Genomic DNA, 21,483 nt, shown 5'->3' with positions numbered 1-21,483 from the left:
GGTGCTGGCTCGCCAGAGCAGCTTCGTCATGCTGGCCACGTGACCCGGAAGTGTCTTCGGACAGCGCTGGCTCCCGGCCTCTTAAGCGAGATGGGCGCACAACCCTAGAGTCGGACACGCTGGCCCGTACGGGCAGGGGTACCTTTACCTTATACAGAGATGGTGAATGCACAGGAGTTTTAAGAAACACTACTTACCTTCCTGTGGCTGCCATGAAAAAGCTGCCAGAACCAGTTCTGCCAGCCATCACAGGCTGATTGCCGGGAGGATCTTTAAATTTTCTAGCAAATGTCTGGGTTGGATTGTGTGTTTGGCGGGGGGACTGGGGGTTACACTTTGCCCACTTGGCCAAAAAAAGCTCAACAACCTTCTGCTGCCACCAATCATCCAGATTTTCACTTCTAGAGATATGGCAACCCTAAAATATCGATTTCTTAATTTTGGGTTCAAAAAAATAGGGGTCGTCTTCTACATGGGAGCATCTTATACACAGAAAAATACGGTACTTCCCCTATTCTTAGCACCACCATTTTGAGGGGTGCCCATGGAAGTATATCTGTAGAGGCAATGTGGGAAGGAGTAGGGAAATGAAGGGAAGCATGTGCTTGGGAATACCGCCCCCACTCCTACCTCAGAAGGTGCATCAACATCTCTTTTGCTGCTTGAAAGAGCTTCATTGGCAATTGCTTCTTTCAAAGAGTTTTCACGTTCACAAAGCACAGATGGAGGCAGGTCATCCATCCCAAAAATCCTTTCGTAGTTGAGGATGAGAAACTCAATCAGCTGGGACTGGTACCCTGAGTCCACGAGGCACGACATGGAAACTTCATTGCTCAAGGGAGGGTGGATTAGTGTGGGCCCAAATATGATCCCCAGGTTGTTGGGAGACATCTTGTTATCCTCATATCTCTCAGCCACTCTTGAGGGGGGAGGAGAGAGAATGAATCATCAAAGGTCTGAACCTAAACATTTTCCAGAAATGGGAGACACTGAGGTGCTTAGGCTACATTTTCAGTAAGGTTGGTAGTCATTTTCATTTTGTGACTTTGTGGATTCAGGGCTTCTCCACTTCATTCTGAAAAGCATTTCCATGGTTGGCATGCATGGGATGGGTCCTTCATCACTGGTTCCATTCAATAGGGGCTGTGACACTTAGGCAACTGCATTCCACATGGTACAGCAATGATGATAATGTCAGAGAAGGGATCACATTTTCCCAGCAGTATTATTATACTGCTGCTTGAGTACTGGAAAAATACAATACCCCTTCAGGAGTGCTACCTTGAGGGAAGAGGAACAAATTGGAACAAATGGCAATCTGCAGAAAACCCAGTTGCCATTTGGCCCATTTCAGAAGGAAACAGCAGGTTTTCCCAGGGGAAAGTGGCAGGGCAAACAGAGGTGTGGACCAATGGATCTGTATTGAAACTGGATACTTAACTCTTAAGGATATTTATACCCCACTTTAGAGCTTTGCAAAGAGCATCCAAAGCGGCCCTTATTCCTACAAGAAAAGAGCTCAGGAGTCACTGCTGGTCTCCCTGTTACCTGTAGAGGTGAGCAATGAGGTGCCGTAATGTGTTATAATTTGTTGGTAGCAGTTTGCGCAGTAAATCCTTTGTACTCTTGATGGGATCTGCCAAGCTCTTGGCATCAGCCCCTGTTCTGTATTCCATTCTCTGCACGCTCCTGGAGAGAGCCATGAAATCATCATACAGCTCGTACGGGAGCACAGGACTGGAAAGCTGTAAGAAGAAGGGAGGAGAAGATTTAGAAAAAAAACCCTTTACATGCGACTGCAAACGTTTTCAGAGAAATGAGAGAACCACTTCCAGTAGAAGGTAAAGGTAAAAGCTCTTGTTTTCAAATATACCTTCCTTTTATTTTAATTGTATTGTTTTATTGTGTCATCGTTTGCTGTCCTGGACTCCTTTGGAAGAGCGAGATAGAAAATAATTAATTGATCATCACAGTCTTGTAAAAAATGCTGGTCTCCCAGGAGAAGAGCCTTCCTCCCTCAGCCACAGATCTACCATAGCATCTGGAGAGCCAACAACTGCTTTCGACAGTACAAAGAACAATGGAAAATAGAGAGCAGAGCAGAAGCAACAGAACCATGGGCAGTCATGGGATGCCCGAACTACTCCAGGCAGGGGTCACCGACATTTTGGGGGCCCATTTTTTTAAAAAATATTTTTTATTAAGGATTTTCTATTTTGGGGGGCCATTTGAAAATTGTTTTGGTCACCATAAACCCACACCCACATGCACAAACACTTCAACCAAACCCTAGAGATGGGAAGGGAAATTGATTCAGTTTGCATTTAAAGAAGAAGATACCTAATTCACACACTGTGAAAAAATGCAGGTACTGGAACAGAGCCATGCTTTAAAATTCACACTTTTCTGTAATTAGCAGCACAGTCTCCAGCCCAGCAATGTGCACAAAAATACATATAGTTGAGAAAAATGTGCACAAAACTGCCCATATTAGAGAAAATCACATGCAAAAATGCATTATATTAGAGGAAACAGCACAGCTCAGGGGGAAATGTGCATAGTAGAAGTAAGATGGTATACAAGCACATGCATATGAGGAGAAGTTTGCCCTAAAACACTTATGATTTTTATGAGGACTTTAAATTTTTTTAAAAAATTGCAAAGAAATGTGGAATTGTGGAGAACTGAATGTTGGAAAAATGTGAAACCGAAATTGCCCATTTTGCCCATTTCTACTAAGCACACACCACAACCTATTCTACTGGCTACAAGAGAATGCTTCTTTCGAGCCTAATTTCAGTGAAAGCTGAGGATCCTGGTGACCCCTGAATTAAGGGTTACTGTGCACATACGCAATAAATAAAAATACATAATAAAACTAGTTAGAAATATCAGGGAATAAAGGAACAGAAGGAGCAGAATAACTACAGATTGGGGCACGTGCTGTTGCAACTCATGAGCAAGCAAGAAGGAGCAGCAATGCCACAATAAACAAGACTAATGTAGAGTGTCTAGGACTTGCCGATCAGAAGGTCAGCGGTTCGAATCCCTGTGACGGGGTGAGCTCCCGTTGCTCGGTCCCTGGTCCTGCCAACCTAGCAGTTTGAAAGCACGTCAAAGTGCAAGTATATAAATAGGTACTGCTCCGGCGGGAAGGTAAACGGCGTTTCCGTGTGCTCCTCTGGTTTGCCAGAAGCGGCTTAATCATGCTGGCCACATGATCCAGAAGCTGTACGCCGGCTCCCTCGGCCAATAAAGCGAGATGAGCGCCGCAACCCCAGAGTCAGCCACGACTGGACCTAATGGTCAGGGGTCCCTTTACCTTTAATGTAGAGTGTGTGGGAGTTTTGTAGTCAAACCTAACAATGCATACCTGTGCTAGTTAGTATGTGAAGGGGTTAAGGACTACAGAGTTCAAAATTACTAGAGTAGACTCTGTGATGTCACATCCCCTTTCCTCCAAGGAGGGAGGAACTAAAGGTTTCATATTCCTTCCCCTCTCCCTTTGAACCACGTAAGTTGAGCAGATGTCTGAGCCTGGGACTTCAGACTCAGTCCACATGTTTGAGAATCACTTCTGTATTTTGTAAGCAAGAATACCTTACTTGTGTTGTTTCTGCTGTAGCATTGAACAACGCATGAGTGAGACCTGTGATTACTGAAATAAAGCATTTAAACTTACTAAAAGTTGTGGTCTATTAAGCTCAAGAGGGGCAGAGGCAGGGGAGAACTGTAAGCACTCATATTGGGACATTTAAAAGTCTAATGACCTATATTTCCCATGCTTTGTAAACACAGTCTAGATCTGTGTTTTAAACTCTGCTGGGGGCTGCTTTGGCTGAAGTCAAGCCCCACACCCTATTTCTGAATTCATGCAGTCAGCTGTTTTTCTTTGTAGTTCCCCACACATCTGGGACTTCAGGATTAATTGGTATTCACCAGTTATTTCCCAACAGATTGAACCCAGTTGCATGTTTATTTTTTTATATTACATTTGTTTCCACCTTTAGATAAAATAGCACACACACCCGAAAAGGGTTGGGGATGTGTAGCTTGATGAGTTCCCAGAGTCTGCTAAAGACATAAACTTTGGGAAACCACTCTCAGGTTTAGAGAAATGAAATTCTAAGGATGTCTCCCCCTCCATTTCTTACCTCCTTAAGGAAATGTTTAAGGACTCCAGTGATGTCATGGGGTGAATGATCCGAGAGCTCCACCAGCCTCCAGCCACTCTCAAAGGCCTGACACAGCCTCTCCACCCGTGATTTGGCTCCACTGATGCGGTAAATACCCTGCGTCAAGGACAAAAAAGAGACTGGGCCTGAGGCCACCGCACATGATGTATGTGTCGGAAAGGGACCTGGGATTTCTCTCTGACTCAGCAGGGGCCTCCCGGAGGTGTGTGTGCACGAGACTGGACTGCTAGCACATGAAACTGGGAAATCCACATGGACTGAAACTCTGAGGCAGCTCTTGAAGGCCATAAGCAGGCACCTTAGCTCACCAGGAAGTTAGGGCTACCGCGCAGAGTGAAAGAAAGAGTCTAGGGATGCCTCACAACTCTCTGACCCCCCCCCCGCTGTTTCCACCCCCCCACTTTCTGCACCTTCCCTGAACTGCTGCAATACAGACACGCAAAGAAGCAGACAACCTGTCTTTTCTTCATAGGTAAGCACCTAGTCTGCTCCTCATTAGAGGTGAGGCTGTTCATCACCTTAAAAATTCCCAATAACTGGGAACTCCCACCACTGTCTCCTTCTTACTGTGATAGGAGAATGGCGGATATAAAATTCTGCACCAGCAGAAAAGCTCAATTCTTCACCAGAAATCCTGTTCTGGTCCCTGCTTATTTGTGGGATTTCACCAGGCATGACTCACGCATTTCTTTAGGATTAATGTCTAGAAATTTTTTTGCTCTGGTTTGCTGCACTTGCACAGAACTGAGGAATACTAATGAGCCAATCATAGTCTAATAGTTACTCAATTAATTCAGCCTTTATGTTTGGGCAGCAGACATATGTTAATGTCTTTATGTTTTGCTGCTCACTCTGGGTTCTGAGAGGTATGGAGTTTGAATAGCATCCTATTTATGTTCACACAGAAGTAGTGCTAAGTGGCGGAGGAAGCTGCTTGGGCGCCTGGGGCGGCGTGCCCAGGGGCGAGGCAAGGGCGGGGCGCACTGTGGGGCCTCTAGAGTCTGCCTGCCTCCTCCCACTCAGCCGCCCTGCAGCTGGGGGGGGAGGGAGGCAGCAGGTGGACCTTTTGGGCACTGATGGATTTCTGCATGCAGGGACACGTTACCTGCACTCCCAGGGCACGCCTTTCTATTTCCGAGGTACACTTTGCCACAATGAATGGCACTTCTTCTGGGAAATCCCGTGACACTTGAAGGAAGTCGATCCCAAAGAGCGATGCCCGTGCCGGCAGTTTCTGGTGACCACAGCTGATGAGGAGGTTCTCCAGGCATTTCTTGTGACAGGTCAGGCAGCACTGCAAATGGCCCAAAGATCCCGTGTTACTCTGGCTGAACTCTTTCCCAGCCCCAAAGGGGCCCCTTGCTAATTTCTCACATCTCAGTACTCTGAGGCAGGTGTAATGCACCAACAGCAGAGGAAAAGCATTTCCATTTGTGCTTCATTCTCTTTTCCAGGTTCCACATCCAGACACAGGGGGAGTCAGAGCACAAACTCCATCTTCTTTTACATGTCTCATTCACATTGGCAATCAAATCTCATTGGAAAACATTCATCAAGTGGAGTTAACTTCACACAAGTGGAGTGTGTGAGGATATGGCAAATGTTCAGAACAGCCTGTCTCAGGGCAAAACACGGAACTAGATTAGTAGATTTACAGCAGCATCCTATTTATGTTCACACAGAAGTAGTGCTAAGTGGCGGAGGAAGCTGCTTGGGCGCCTGGGGCGGCGTGCCCAGGGGCGAGGCAAGGGGCCTCTAGAGTCTGCCTGCCTCCTCCCACTCAGCCGCCCTGCAGCTGGGGGGGGAGGGAGGCAGCAGGTGGACCTTTTGGGCAGTGCGGAGCCTGCGGGCGCTCAAGCCACCGCGTCTCTCTCAGGAAAACACATGGCTCGGGCGCCCTACAGGCCCCGCAGTGAGTGCTGCCTGGCATTTTGTCACCCACCTCAGTGGTGACACCCGGGGTGCACCACACCCCCCGCACCCCACTTCCTCTCCCCTTGTATACATACGATTGCAACCAAAATCCTAATTATTTCCAGACTTAAAAGTCTAAGCATCTGCCTCAGGGCTTTATGCTGTAAGCTGGGGCCAATTTGTATGCCTCTCCCTTTCCAGTGCCCAAGTGCCAGCCTGCCTGAGATCTGAACCTCTTGTTGCAGCAAAGCAGTTCCCTTTAATGCTCACTGACCTCTTCACATTCTACGCCTTTGACCACTACGTTCTCACATTCTCTGCATTTTGAAGGGCCCCTCAGCTTCCGCAGATGGTGGGTCTGAGCAGCACTGGACAGGTTGATGTTCTTAAAGTGGTAATGGGACAAGCCATTTTCAGAGGCAGCATCAGTGAGATCTGAAAAGAGGGTCAGGCATGTGACTATTGTCCTCTGTTAGACTGCAGACATGGCTTCTAGATTAATAGTTAAACATGCACCTTCTACACAAAGAACAGATAGCAGAGGGTGGGAAGGACTAGAATGCACAAAGGAAGGTTTCTTCAAACTCAGGCTCAAAAGGCTCTCAAGTGCCAGGGGGCTGGGAAAGCTGGAGAAGGTAAAGCAGGAACCTCGCCCCTTCTTAACCAGATACATGGAAGTGCAGCAGCACCCTGGGCTGGCCCTCACATGGCAGGTTCACTCACATTTCCACTTGCCTCGTGTCAAGAAAGTGATTCAAATGTGGTTAAATTTCTTGTGGGTTGACTTTCCATTCTGCTTTTTTGCTGTTGATTTCATTGTGATTAGGCCAAGAGACATTACTACCTTGCAATTTGTCCTCCAATCCTCTTCAGATATTGAGTCCACACAGAAATCCCAGCATCCATAAAGCCCCTTTAATTCTGGCATGGCAGAGGAGATCACGTGGTAAAATCATTCCTGAACAGTACCATTACATGATCAAATTTTCCCCCTCCCCTGTATGAAACATATTACCTTTCCGTAGAAAAATATACATCAGAAAAAGGACACGAGCCCTTCATTTCCCCCAAAATGTAGGTTTTCTCCTGGGAGGCGTTTTTGCTTTTATGTGGGAACATTCAACATGCAGTCTTCACCTGCAGTCTAAAGCTGTACATGCCCAGAACTGATTAACCTCATGATCTGCCATTTGTCTAGCATTTGCAGTTATAGGACTCTTCCCTCCCTCATTCATTTCCCCAGTCTGTGGCTTGTTTCTCACCATGGTCATAGGCTTGCATTAAATCTTTGCCTTCACAGTCCTCAGAGGAGGACACAGTGCCTGTGGATGGAGCCTTCAACAACTTCTTGTGGCCTAGACATGAAGAACAGATTAAAAACAGAAAAGGAAGCCACTTAAGAGCCAGAAACCAGTTAAATTCAAAGTCACACAGGATTCTGCTTAGGATGCTTCTTCTGTGAAAAAAGAAATTACTTCCTTGAAAAGGAAAGAGTGCTCTACAGTTTTAGGAACTGGGTTCAGTTTAACCTATAGACAGCCTTGTTGAAAATTTAGACCATCTTTGTTTCACTGCAATATTAACAATTTGAAGTGGTTTTTCCCCTAATTCTCCAGCTACTTATCTCAAGGTAAATATAGAGATGCTCATGGTAACTGGCTCTAGAACTGGAAAAGTTAATTGGTGGAATTCAGCATTGAGTCACTACAGATGTTCCATCTGTACAAACATCCCTCTTCTGTTCTGGGGTTCTCCTGCTCTCCCAGAGTGAATTGCAGGGGGGGCACATGGAGTGAGGAGAGTGGAGGGAAAGCCAGTTGGACAAGCAAAAGCCCTTGTACATCCCGCCCAACGAAAATGCCCATCCATTACAGTTCCTGGGTATAGGCTTTCTCCTGGATACAACCAGGAGAGCTTTCTTATCAGCTTCAACATACAGTGGGCGCTCGGGTTGTGAATGTGATCCGTGCGGGATGCACGCTCACAACCTGCAGCGTTCGCAACCCGCAGCGGCGCGTCTGCGCATGTGCAGGTTGTGATTTGGCGCTTCTGCGCATGTGCGGCCGCCAAAACCCAGAAGTAACCCATTCTGGTACTTCCGGGTTTTGGCTGGTCCATAACCCAAAAAAACGCAACCTGAAGCCTCTGTAACCTGAGGCATGACCACATTTCTTAGAGAGAAAGAGTGATGTTGACACTACCAAGCATACCCTGGCAAATTCTCAACGGGACCACTGCAATGCACTGTATGGCTACCCTTGAAGAAAGTTCGGAAACTTTTATTGGTCCAGATTTGTTTATTTACATTAAAGTTTATACCTGGATTTCCCTCTCCATACTAAAGAAGTGCAAAGCCACTAAGATCAATTAAAGCAAATTTACACAAATAACCTAGTATTTAATCTTTTATTGTTTGCAACATAAGGAATGTTTTAAACAGAAAATCACACTGTAGAACTTATGTAAGATGATGATGAAATAGACAAGTGGGAATTCCATGGGTGAGATTTGCCTAAGGAGCCCTGTAAGAGGAAGCCCTGAGTCAGGGTCTCCGCAGAGGGGCTTTCCGCTTCCTCCCCCCACCCCACCCCCAAAGTTGGGTCCCAGCTGGGATGTCAGGAAAACCCCCAGAACAGTGCATGGAGGAGCAGAGATAGCTTTATCTGGCAAGCTTGCAGGGAGGCATTGTTTGCCAGAGATGACACTGAACTCCACCCCAAGTTTCTGGCACTGTCTAAGTTCAGAACACAGAAGATATGCAATTCTGTATAGACATCAATTGTGACGTGGGGTGGTATTCAGCTAAGCTTTAATCATAGTAGATTCACTGAAACTAATGAACATGACTAATCTGAGGCCATTAATTACTCTGAGTAAAATGAAGCTAAATACCACTCATGTTTTCCTGCCTGCTATTTTTACATATATTTTTATAGCTTACGTTTCAAGGATGGACAGTGTGGGTGCTTAAAGCATTGCCCACCCCCAAAACAGAAAATGCATCACCCCCCAAAAAAAGGACAAAGGAAATGCATAAAATTTGCAGATGCTAATTTATATGTATAGACGCAAATTTAGAAATAATTGCTATAATATAAATAGACTCAGTGCCTCTGCTTTCCCTTCTTAGGGATCTTTATTTGTCAATTGGACTTGGGCTGCATAGACCTTCAAATTGCCCTCTGTAAAGCAGGACATGGGGCCACACTAAGAATGGGTTCCCAGTACCTGCGTACTGCAGGCTTGTACGTCAGTCTCTGCAGGCAACATTTGCAGATCTGTGCTCTCTTTAATATCTTTTCCTTTAGATATGGATACTGCTGACATGAAATTAGAGTATCAGTTCAGAATTTTGTTTTAATATTATGGGTATTTTATTTACAGCACACTCTTCCTGCAGACTCCTGGTGGTTTTCCATTCAGGTCCACAGTTACATAGCTGCAGTGAATCTGCAGCATCACTTCCTCCCAGACCATTCAGGGGGCCTCCAATTCAGAATGTATTAATGCATTAATTCAATTTTTAAAAGATAATTTAGGGATTGCAAAGGAAGCACAAATTAAATTGCCATTCAGTTTTTTTAAAAGGCATATTTGAAATTCAAAGCCCACTTTTGAAAAACAAATTAAAACCTGGTATTTTAAAGTGATTTGTTTGCCCTTAATAGAAGAGGCACATTGCAAAAAAATAACCAAGCATGCAGATTTATATGTGCTGAAAAACAAAGTTATGTGGAAAAACCTGAAGGCCTCATGTTAATGGATGTTTATTATTTTGCAACATTTCATACTTTCCTCTCACCTGGGCTGGAGGCAGGTGACTCTAAGGACTGGCCCTCAGTACTCCCTCCCAGACTCTCCGTGTCACTGTGGGAGGATTTGCTGCCACCTGGATAACAGATTGAAACAAAAGCTGTGTGGAACTCATATTTTCACTGTGAGGTAGGCAATACGAGAGCACTGTCATCGCCCACAGCTTCAATTCATGCATGCAGCTCAAATGTGTTTTAAGGTTTCATAACCCAGTCAAACTGAACCTGTAAACATCCAATTCCCTTTGCTAATGAAGGAGGATTGGGGCCGGCACCACTGTAACAGACAGGGGTAAATCACTGGGGAAATGTGATGTCTTTACATAGTCAAAGAAATGGGGAGCAGCAGCCAGGAAGACTCGTCTGACTTAAAGGAAGCAGAGAACAGCTGCTGGACAGTTCACAGGTCAGAAGGCATGGCGAAAACTGTTCACTTTGGCCAGTGCCTACACTACTCGGGGGAATTCAGTCTGACTTCTACTAGATTGAGGTAATTTCATTGCAGCAAGCTGCAGCAATCTTATAGAGGAGATACCCTGTTGTGATTCAGTGGCGAATCTACCCTCTAGGCAGCTTCTCCAGAGTTAATCACCTTCTGTCTTTCAGGCAATCTGGACAGGGATTCCACAAACACACAGCTTTCCAGGGCAGTATGAAGTTACTTTTTCAGCCAAATAATATAATAATATAACAATAGTTTGGGTGGGGGGAGAGGTGATATGGATAGCTTTCAAATCTTTTATGAAGATAGGAAACAAAAGAAAACAAAAAATAGAATTGTAAAATGTTGGGTGAGGGTGTCTGAGGTAGACATTAGAAATTTTCAGCTGCTGATCCTTGTTCTGTCTCCACCTTATTTCCACTAAGGTCTGAAAGGAGCATCCAAGAAACAGGGCTAAGAAGTGAGGATCCAGGAGACTGAAAAGGAAGTCAGGGGGCTCCCGAAATGACTAGTTAGGACCTGGGACAGGCAGCTGGTGGCCCACAAGCTGGACTCAAGAAGCATTTTTGTGGCCCTACCGACTCTCAGTCAAAGTATGTTTAAGACACTGATCTCTCAGTTTGACGTGCTAGGAAAATAAGATTTTCAAATGGTAACAAATAGAGATATCCTTCACTTTAAGAATACACCCCCTCTCTCATTTATTATCTTTTTATGTGTGAAATCATATCTATAAGTTCTGCTAAATCTGAACTTTTATGTCCTCCTTAATATCCAAGCTGTTACTGTTAGAAGACGCCAGAGTTTTAAATGAAGTCTACCAATGCATGGAGAAGAGGGTTTTCCCTGATACTACAAAGTTGCCCCCCACCTCAAACTAGCAATCCCAAGGTAGAGTGACCACCTTGACCCCAGTCACTGAAGGGAGAGCATGGGGTTTGGGCAGCCCTGGTCTGTGCGTCGGGGCGCAGTGGTGGTGCCACCCTCTGAGCACTTGCGGTGCTGCGGATCCCTGGACAGGGCAAGGCCACAGTGAGGCCAGGGCACGCAGGTGCACGGACAGGAGCCCTGGACTGGCTCTGCATGAAAGCAGGCCCAACCTCAGCCCCACCCCTTCCAGGAAACCTGTTGTTATGCCAGGCTGGCCCCACCACACAGGCTGGTGCTGGGTTCTGGACGGGGTGGTCCTTGAAATGCGTAATTGTCTTTCCTCGGCCCTTCTCTCCACTCCAGCCCTGTGAGAACCATTCACTGATCTAGCTGGGCCATGGCAAGAATTATGGAACAAAACTGAAGGACAATAAAACAGAAAATTGACTTTAATGTAAACATAACTTACTTTGCTCACTGCTTGAGGACGATGGCTTTCCAGAGGCATCTTCTGAGGAGCTGCTGAGGTCAGCTGCAGATGATGAGATACGAGTATTGTGTGAAGCATTCTTTCTTCTGGCATTGGTGGGGGGTGACCTGAGAAAGCAATGCATCTGTCAAGCACTTCAGTTTTCTCAAAGGATGCAAACATTTAATGGTCAGTAAAGAACTTGTTCATGAGTTGGTGCGATGGTTCAATGGTTTTGCCACTGCAGGTGGCAGGCTGGTGCATTTGCTGCTCCCATCATGTGTAGGCACACTAGCCTTCATCAAGCAGCTAGCTGGAAGAAGATATTTCTTGTTTTAAAAGGACAGAAGAGCATCTCTACCTGTGGAGATGGTGCTGCACTTCCACCATTCTCCAACAAGCCAGACTATGTGCAGTAAGAAAAAAGATGGAAGATGTACTGGCAAACCATAGGCAGATTGCAAATGGAGGACAGCTTTGTGTGGACCCTTCTAAGATATCCGTGAACCCTTGTTCCATACTCAGTGCCTGGTGTAGAAGCAGCTCTTGTCTCATAAGTTATTGTCCTGGGCCAGGGCGTAGCTAGCTGCTAGGGTGCCCGGTGCAGCGTGCGCGTCCTGGGGGTGGGGCACGCTGCATGGACCCTCTCCGCTGTCTCCCCCTCAGCTGTAGGAAGAGGCGGTGGGCAGACGCAAGCCCCACGCTGCCATTTCAGGCAGTGCTGAGCCTGCAGGCGCTCAAGCCACCACGTCATTCCCAGGAGAGACGCGTGGCTCAAACACACTGCAGGCCCTGCGGTAAGTGCCAGCCCCCGTGGTGTGGCACCCAGTGCCAGTCGCGTTTCATTATGTTTGTTGACTGAACTAAAAAGTTTCGTGAGCCCAATTTTTTTTAAAAAAAGTTTTAACTAATATTTTTGTCATTTTGTCACACACACCCCCCACTGATGACACCCGGGGCGGTTCACACACCCCTTCCTCTGCCACTGCCCTGGGCTATGACCACCCTAAATGAAGAAAGGTACCTACACAATCACTAACCATTACAAAAGCTGGCTCTGGATCATGCATCACCTTCAACAAATGAAATGGATTCTCCTACAACCTGTGCCTACTTTATCAAGCAGTCCTTGACATCACCATTTCCCAGACAGTGGACCACTATGGGCCTCAGTCCACTTTCAGGTAGGTCTCCCTTTCAGCTCAGCGCCTCTTCTCTTGATGTCCCCTTGGGGTTGGATGGGTGCCAGCACCTGTGACTCCCCCCATACTGAGCAAAGGTGGCTGGGAGGGAGAGGAGAGAAGGAAGCTTTCCTTCCTGTGAGAGGAAAAGGCCAGAGGAAGGAGGGCTGAAGGAAATTAGAATAAGAGATAAAAAGTTAATTTTAAAAATAACAACAGCAACAATAACTTGGGAATAAAAATGACATTTATAGGAAGAATAAGTGAACATAATAGAAGCAGGGAGAAGGGATGAAAAACACTAGTAGTTCATCAGAGATAAGAAGTGTGAAAGGAGAAGAAATCACAGAGGGGGTAGGGAAAACATTAAAAAACAAAACTTCTCCACTTAAAACCCCTGTGACTGAGTCACCTTGCCTCCAGGGCTAATATCTGTACTTAGCTTGAGGAAAACTGAAGAATGAAACTCCTTGCCATGATAAAATTGCTCTGGCCAAGAATCTAGCAATTTCTAAAAAGTGCTATCAGCAGAAAATGCTGTCAGCAATTGTCAGCTGATTATGCTGAACTCTGCCTCCATCTGCCACCACTTTAGGACGCCACGCCCACCTACCCCCCCCCCCCACCAATTTATGATGAGGGACAGCCATCGCTTTCAGCCCTGCCAAGTAGGCCTCTGGGGCAGAAAGTTTCAAAACTCTTGCTTGACATGTTTCAATTCACTCTGCTGGCCTGACTTGCCTCAGGGTTCTGGGCTCTGGCTAGGGACAAAATGATTTTAAAAATGGCCAGGGGTGGCCTTTGCAAAGGAGAATCTGCTGGATCTGTTTTCCTCATAACATGTAGTTTTGCTTTCAGGCTCTGTGAAAGGTCAATAGCAAATCTATGTTGAAGCAACTTAATTTCTTTGCTTGGACATTTTATCTTAATTTAAATTTATTTATCCCCTCTCCAACACCCAGCAAATTCAGAGATGGCTGGAAAATAAAAATAATGCAATAGATAAAATAGGATGTATTGTAGTAAGATTTTCCCCATAGTACTAACTATATGACATAGTATTGACCTTGCGCCACTAGTAAAGATTTGGCAGTCTTTCTCCTGCATCTTTGGCATATCCTGAACCTGTAGGCATCTTTCTGCATCTTGTGCTCCCATGGATAGTTGTTGTTTTTTAGCCCCAAAGGAATTCTGTTTTGTACACATGTGTAGGTGTGACATCCAAAGTCTGCGGCATTACATTGCTTGAGGTGTGGAGGAGGAGTAAGAAATGTTCTTCCTTACCTCTGCCCTGAGGATATAAATTCCTCAAATTTGTACACCTCCATCGGAAGCTCGTTTTTCTGCAGGTTCTGAATGAACTCCAGGTACTTTGCCCCAACCTTGTAGGGCTTGCAGATCTCAGTCAGGTTCTGGTATCCTGCAGGGATTCGCTCTGCCTGGGCTTTCTGGAACATGAACATCCTCAAGGTGACCTTAGGGAAACAAAATATGACAATATGACCATAAATGACTTTTCGTCATTTGGAAGTTCAGAACTGGGATTTCTCCCAAACAGTTAATTGATTAATAACTATTTTAAAAAGAACCCTAAATCTAGATACTATAGTTTTCATAAAAATGAAATTTAAATGTAATGTAAAGTTAGCCGAAAACTGCAGTCCTGGAGAAGGACCAAAGACACCTTTCTATTGGCTGCCACAATTATGGCATCACTTCTCTTGTTCCACACCTACTGCTGTTGAAGTTTATAGCTATTCCGTGCTGGTTTCACTCTTTTTTTTTTTTGCTTGAGAGCTCTGCTGTCAGCTGTTAGGGCTCAAAATCAGATTCCTACAACAAGCAAGATGAATGATATTAGAGGGAAGGAAGATGTGGGCTCTGTTCCTTAGCTGCTGTGTGTTTGTCTCCTGCTTTTCTTGTTCACCTGCTTTTACTTTGTTTTTCATCTGGTGGAAGCTTGCACAAGGTGTCCGCACATGTCATTTACATTCCTCCCTTTCTCTCACCTCACTTCAGCTACTCAGTGGTGTTTTGAAGCTGCCAGGCTGCCATAGCTGTTCCTCCTCCCCACCAGCAAGCTTCTTCTGAGTCATTGGTGTTGCTGGGAAGGTGTTGCTGTTTCCTTGTGCCTACAGATGCTCTCCAACAGCCACAGGCAGGCCAGGACCAGCCAAGGGCAGTGAGGCCTCCTGAAGACATGCACCCTCAGGAAGTGCCCCATGACACCAATCCTTGAGGCTGGCCCCATCTATGATGACGGTTGTCACACACACATCATGAATAAGTGGAAGGAGGTTGAATCCATCCACCATCTCCATATCCCCACAACTCCTAGGCAGCCCAACTTCTGTCCACATCTCTTTTGAATGCCCAGCCAAGGAGGTTTTCCCCTTGCAACTTCGGAGATGGTCCAGACACCATATAGCACAGCTTCCATGGTCTCTCTTTCCACTTCAGTCTAGTTCTTTCCCTGGATGCTGCTTTCTGTCTTCTGTTCTCCACCCCCCCCCAAGCGAGCCCCCGAAGTCCTCCCCTCTAAAGTCTTCCTCATCTTGGGGCTTGGCTGCGGCAACTAGCAAAAGGAGACTAAAGGAGACTGAAACCCAAATAGAACAAGCTGCAAAATGTATCGAGAATTGCTGGAGAAAGGGAACAGTGAAAATCATGTCAGCCAACAGGAGGTGTTTTCAATCTCTTCTGTTGCTAGGCTCACTTTAAACTAAATGTTCTTGAAAACCATAGCAAGCAATGGTAATGATTCTTGTTCCTCCACCGACTGTGTAGTAATAGAATGCAATTCAGACTGATTCTGAAATCGGACAGTTGGAGGTGCCTGTTGTTTTTGAAAACTGCAAAATCCAACACAGGTTTTACCTGTTGGTTAATGATGGGAGCTGTAATTAAAATTCCAAAGCTCACAGGTGTCCATAGGCAAGCTGTTGTCTCTCAGACTCTCCCCCCGCCGCCCTCAAATACACAACAGGGGCAAAGCAGTGTTGATCATCAGTGTCACAGGGCAATACTTGCAAATTTATCTAAACACGCCAAAACCATGGTACAGTGGTACCTCTGGATGCAAATGGGATCCGTTCCAGAGCCCCGTTCACATCCTGAAGCGAACGCAACCCGTGTCTGTGTGTCTGCGTGTCACGATACGCAGCTTCTGCCCAAGCGCGTGACATCATTTTGAGCGTCTGCACATGCGCAAGCAGCGAAACCTGGAAGTAACGTGTTCCGTTACTTCCGGGTCACCGCGGAGCGCAACCTGAAGCAACTTTAACCCAAGGTATGACTGTATGTATACATTGATGGGATGCTGTCTATGAGTGTTCTGAGGACTTCACCTAAATGCCCTTTGCTGCAATACAGATAATCAGCATTACTTTCCCCGATCATTTCTCTCAAGCCTGTGCATTTCTCCAACTGCAGCAGCTGTGCAAGTCTCTCAAAAGTATTTTCCTTTGTGTCTCTGTGTTTGACCTGCCTGGCTCTTTCGTTCCGTTACTTATGTTGCTGTTCCTCCTCCTTCCTGCTTTTTCTCTCCCTTTCACTTCTTCAACTGCCCTTTTCCACTTCCCTTTTTCCCTTCCAAACAAAGCCCCAAAGTTCTGTTCCGTCCCCTGTCTGCCTTGGCCTCTCATTGGAGAGCTGTGTCCCATCCTTCTCCAGACAGTTCCAGGTGAGGACTGAGAATCCAGCTTCATGGGGGCCAAACAAAAGGGATACATAGGACTCACCTTATTTTTGTGGGGTTAAGTTACTTTAAACTGCTTCTTAATATTGTGTTTTAACTGCTGTGACCCGCCCTGGGACCTTAGGCCGAAGGATAGGGTAATAATAATAAGTAGAATAATGTAAGATCAGCTTGCTGCATCAGACCAATGGTCCATCTTATTCGGCGTCCTGTTTAGAGCATCCCAGGGGCCAACCAGGGGCCTGTGGGAAATCTGTGGCAAGCTGGATGTGGGCACAACAACACTCTGCCCTGTCTGATTCCCAGCAACAGGCGTTCTGAGGCAGATGACCTCTGACAAGGGAGGGGGAACATTGCCAGTGGGCTGGTAGCCGTAGAAGCCTTGTCATCCATGAATTTGTCTAATCCTCTTTCAAAGGCATCCGGGTTGGTGGCCAACACTCCCTCCTGTGGGAGGGAGTTCCATAGTTTAACTCTGTGCTGCGTGAACAAGGACTTTCTTTTGTCTTCCAATATTCAGCTTCATTGGATGTTGATGAGTTCTCGTGTTATGAGAGAGAGAGAAAAACTTTCTCTCTCCACTTTCTCTATGCCATGCATAATTTTATAAACTTCTGTCATGTCACCTCTTACTTGCCTTTTCTCTAAGTCAAAAAGGCCCAACTGCCACAACCTTTTCTCAAGGGGAGTTGCCCTCTCCCCTTGATCATTTTATTGCCCTTTTCTGAGATTCTTCCAACAGAGCAGAACTGTACACAGTATTCCAAATGCGGTTGCACCATGGATTTGTAAAACCACGTTAAATAGTGGACAGCCAGACAAGAAGCATAGTATTTACCGGAAACTGAACTGCAGCAGAATGGAAACAGTTATGACAAATGGAAATTGCTGCCTTCTTACATCCCTAGACCTTTCTGCACTCAAGTTTCCTGCCTCCCTTAATTGGTAGGTAATTAATTGGGGTGAGGCCTCCTTGAGTCACTTCTGTCTTTGCACCTGGAGAAGAGTAGGAAAGGGCCAGGGATATTCCCTCAGCACAGATCACGACTTACCCGCCTCAGCACCTCATCTCCTTGGTACACAAGTTTGCGAATGTGGGAGATGATTCTCTCCCTGACTTTCTCCAGTTCCTGCCGGTGGATGTTAGCATCATAGACGCAGCTTCGATAGACAACTTCCAGTTCCTGAACCTGTGGGCAGTGAAATAAAAACTGAGGGAAGGAATGGAAAGTGCTGACTTGGAGATGCAAGAAGGGGGTACTTACACATTTCTGAGGGTACCTGAGGAAGTGCCCTATGTGGATACCTCTACCACAAAAGCCAAATTATGCACCCAAAATAAATTTTGTAAAATTTACTTTAAAACTAAGCTGAAATCATACATGCAGTTTTAGTTTGAGGTTCATTGTCACATAGAAAAACGATGCCGTTTGTTGCAGCCTTCCTCTGATCCCTTTGTTAATTTCCTTTGGAGTTTCAAAGTCACTGGGCAAACCCCAAATTTCCTTCAATATCCACATTAGGCAATCGGCTTCTTGAGAGAGGTTACTCAGGGAGGTAGTTGATAAAAGTCTGACGAGAGCAGCCAGAAAGACATGCAATAACCTTTTGGTTACACACAAGCTGAAATCTTCAAACAAAATTTATTTTTATTATTATTATTATTATTATTATTATTATTATTATTATTATTATTATTATTATTATATTGTTATTTGTACCCTGCCCATCTGACTGGGTTGCCCCAGTCACTCTAGGCAGCTTTCAACCAATATAAAAGCATAATAAAACACCAAACATAAAAAACCAAACATAAAAAACTTCCCTAAACAGCTCTGCCTTCAGGTGTCTTCTAAAAGTCAGATAGTTGTTTATTTCTTTGACATCTGATGGGAGGGTGTTCCACAGGGTGGGTGCCACTACTGAGAAGGCCCTCTGCCTGGTTCCCTGCAACCTCACTTCTCGCAGTGAGGAACCAGCAGAAGACCCTGGGAGGAAGACTTCAGTGTCTGGGCTGAACAATGGGGGTGGAGATGCACCTCCAGATATACTGGGCCAAGGCTGTTTAGGGCTTTAACACTTTGAATTGTGCTTGGAAACTCCTCTTCAGAGGAAAGGAGAAACAAAATTCTTCTGGACTGAAACTGCATTTCTTATTGTTAGAGTGACCTGTATATCTTCTGAGTTGACTTTTCCATTGAAATGTTTTACCTAGTGAATTATATAAAGTCTGCACATGTAAATAGCCACCCAGAGTAGCTGGGGAAACCCAGTCATCTATAAATTATATCTGGGTATAAATAATTTGTTGTTGTTGTTGTTGTTGTTGTTGTTGTTGTTGTTGTTGTACTGGGAGCCCATCTAGATCCTTTAGGACCTGTGTTATATGGTCCCGGTGGCTACTCCCAGTCACCATTCTAGCTGCCACATTCTGGATTATTTGTAGTTTTCAAATCACCTTCAAAGGTGATTGCAGTAGTCCAAGCGAGAGATAACTAGAACATGCACCACTCTGGTGAGACAGTCTGCGGACAGGGAGGGTCTCAGCCTGCATACCAGATGGAGCTGGTAGACAGCTGCCCTGGACATATAATTGACCTGGGCCTCCATGGACAGCACTTAATAAAAGAATACAATAAAATACTGGCGTATTCTAAAGGGCCTTCTAGGCTTTGCAAACAATACTGTTTATTACAGTCACAGATGTAGGGTGGAGTACAATCATTTAAAATCTATAAAACATTTTGGAGATCTAAAGAGAAGGTATATATAAAAGACTATAAAAATATAAAAGAAGCTAAAAGAAGGGTTAGGAGCATTAAATGGATAAGGGAAAGCATAAAAGTTTAGTATATAAAAGGCTATGACTACAAACAGACCAAAGATAATAGAGATTTTAACCAGCTAATACACCCTGTCTTACCAGGGGTGACCAGACCAATAGGCCATCATCCTTTCTGTGTGAGTTGCTTTGCTGTCATTTGGTCTCCCATGCAGAGATCCTCCACACCCAGTTTTGTAGCCCACAAAAACTTGTCATTGGCCCTGTTTCCCAACTCACCTTTGGCATCTGAGTCTTTGCCACACATTTACAGGCTCTTCGTTAGGAGGACCTGAATTCCAAAATCCGAGGTCTGAACTAGACCCCAGATTGCAAATGACAAAGGGACAAACTGCATAGGCTTTATGATCTCAGACTGATACCTTTGACTGCAGCTCATCACGACATCGACGCCGCTTCTCCAGTTGCTTGTTGCCGCTGCCTGCAGTGGTCTGCCATTCTTCTTCTGCTCTGGCACTTAGCACTTTAGCTTTCTCCAGATCCTCGCAGCGCTGGAGGTAGTGGAGCCGTGCCTTCTGCATCGAGGACCTGGAATCATTCTGCAATTGAAGGAGGAGTTACAAGGGCATGTCTGACCAGCTGTGGCTCTGGGTCATTTTTTCATTTAGAAGCTCAGACCTGAATTAGGAGGCATCTAGGGAGCTTTTCTTTCCTTCCTGATCAAAGTGCTAAAACCAAATTGCAATAAACTTTGGGGGGAAAAGCACATTTTTGTGGATTTAAAGTGTGGTTCCCGGCTGTAACCCTTCTAAATCAGGCTTGAAAATAGCTATAGGCTTAGTGGCCTTGGCAAGTAAAATTTGCTTCCAGTTGATGGAGCAGGAGAAGTATCCTACAACTGGAAGCCCCCCAGAGTGTCATAAATGACGATGGGCTCCTTGCCCCACTGCTTCCCACCCCAAAGAAAACCGCTGAATCAAAGCAAATGTCAATGAAGTTTTCTCCAGATTAATGCTTGCTTTGATTTATGGCTAGAGAGTGGATTTTCTGGGGGAAAGGGGTGGGTGAAGAGCAAAACCACTCAGACCTATGACTAGTAAGCAGGGGACAAGCAAAGAAACCCTCGGACCTATGCTTTTTAAAGTGTCTTTTAAGAAGCACAAGTCTGGATGAGCCCTGAAGGAGGTATCTCTGGGAACTGGGCAAGCAAAACCTTTTGTGAGCTAGTAACTAATTAGTAAAAACAAAAGGCTACATTGGAAGTAGCTCAACAGGGGTGGCCATCCAGCACTACTTGCAGATTCATTCTATATTTGTCATCGGCTTATCAGGCTTGGTTCCTCCCGTCCACACCATAGGAAACAGCAGCTGCACAAACAGCACCTCACAGGAGTTGCTCACATTACACTTCTAATCACATTTAATAGACATGGAGGTAGAACAGCAGCGGGAGAAGCAGGGGAAGTCAGTACAATCTAAATACCAATAGACCAGCATATTTGAAATTATTCACTATATTAAGTGCATGCTATAATTCCTTTCAAAACTTAACAGCACTGAACAGCCTGTATCATGTGTTTTTCAATTGCCCTGGTGCCTAAACACTCACTGGCCAGAGCACAGGAAGGCAAAATCCAGCAGTACTGCATTGAATTTTCATGAATATGTACATGTAGATGACATGACTGTCAATGGGAGTTTGGTTGATTTGCTATGTTCTACCAGATTCAGTACAGTGGTACCTCGGGTTACATATGCTTCAGGTTACATACGCTTCAGGTTACAGACTCTGCTAACCCAGAAATAGTACCTCGGGTTAAGAACTTTGCTTCAGGATGAGAACAGAAATCGTGCTCTGGTGGCGTGGTATCAGCGGGAGGCCCCATTAGCTAAAGTGGTGCTTCAGGTTAAGAACAGTTTCAGGTTAAGAAAACGAATTAAGTACTTAACCCGAGGTACCACTGTAGTCTCCTAATGGGGTCTGTTATGCTGCAACCAGGGACAAAGCTTGCCTGGTCCAGGGCGATTAGTTTGTGTAGGAAGATTTTTAGGCGGTTAGCCAGGATTGATGTGACTGATTGATTTATCAATGAGATTGGGCAGTATGATTCTATTTTGAG

The 21,483-nt window shown here is 45.4% G+C and overlaps 1 protein-coding gene across 1 annotated transcript in view; it reads right to left on the bottom strand.

Annotated features, from left to right (window-relative positions):
* Nucleotides 1-21,483, bottom strand: part of GMIP (GEM interacting protein) — a 58,218-nt gene that overhangs the window by 12,062 nt on the left and 24,673 nt on the right. Inside the window, exons 9-19 of the mRNA XM_053368781.1 lie at nucleotides 19,786-19,962; nucleotides 17,634-17,771; nucleotides 14,169-14,359; nucleotides 11,704-11,831; nucleotides 9,913-9,999; nucleotides 7,373-7,465; nucleotides 6,385-6,545; nucleotides 5,302-5,490; nucleotides 4,155-4,292; nucleotides 1,549-1,745; nucleotides 631-919 (exon numbers count right to left, since the gene is read on the bottom strand). Of these exons, the coding sequence (XP_053224756.1) occupies nucleotides 631-919; nucleotides 1,549-1,745; nucleotides 4,155-4,292; nucleotides 5,302-5,490; nucleotides 6,385-6,545; nucleotides 7,373-7,465; nucleotides 9,913-9,999; nucleotides 11,704-11,831; nucleotides 14,169-14,359; nucleotides 17,634-17,771; nucleotides 19,786-19,962 (1,788 nt within the window). The remainder of the gene's footprint in view (nucleotides 1-630; nucleotides 920-1,548; nucleotides 1,746-4,154; nucleotides 4,293-5,301; nucleotides 5,491-6,384; nucleotides 6,546-7,372; nucleotides 7,466-9,912; nucleotides 10,000-11,703; nucleotides 11,832-14,168; nucleotides 14,360-17,633; nucleotides 17,772-19,785; nucleotides 19,963-21,483) is intronic.

This window comes from Podarcis raffonei, chromosome 2 (assembly GCF_027172205.1).
Source record: "Podarcis raffonei isolate rPodRaf1 chromosome 2, rPodRaf1.pri, whole genome shotgun sequence".
NCBI lineage: Eukaryota > Metazoa > Chordata > Lepidosauria > Squamata > Lacertidae > Podarcis > Podarcis raffonei.
The sequence above is the reverse complement of the archived record's forward strand: the minus strand, read 5'-3'. Positions and strand labels throughout refer to the sequence as shown.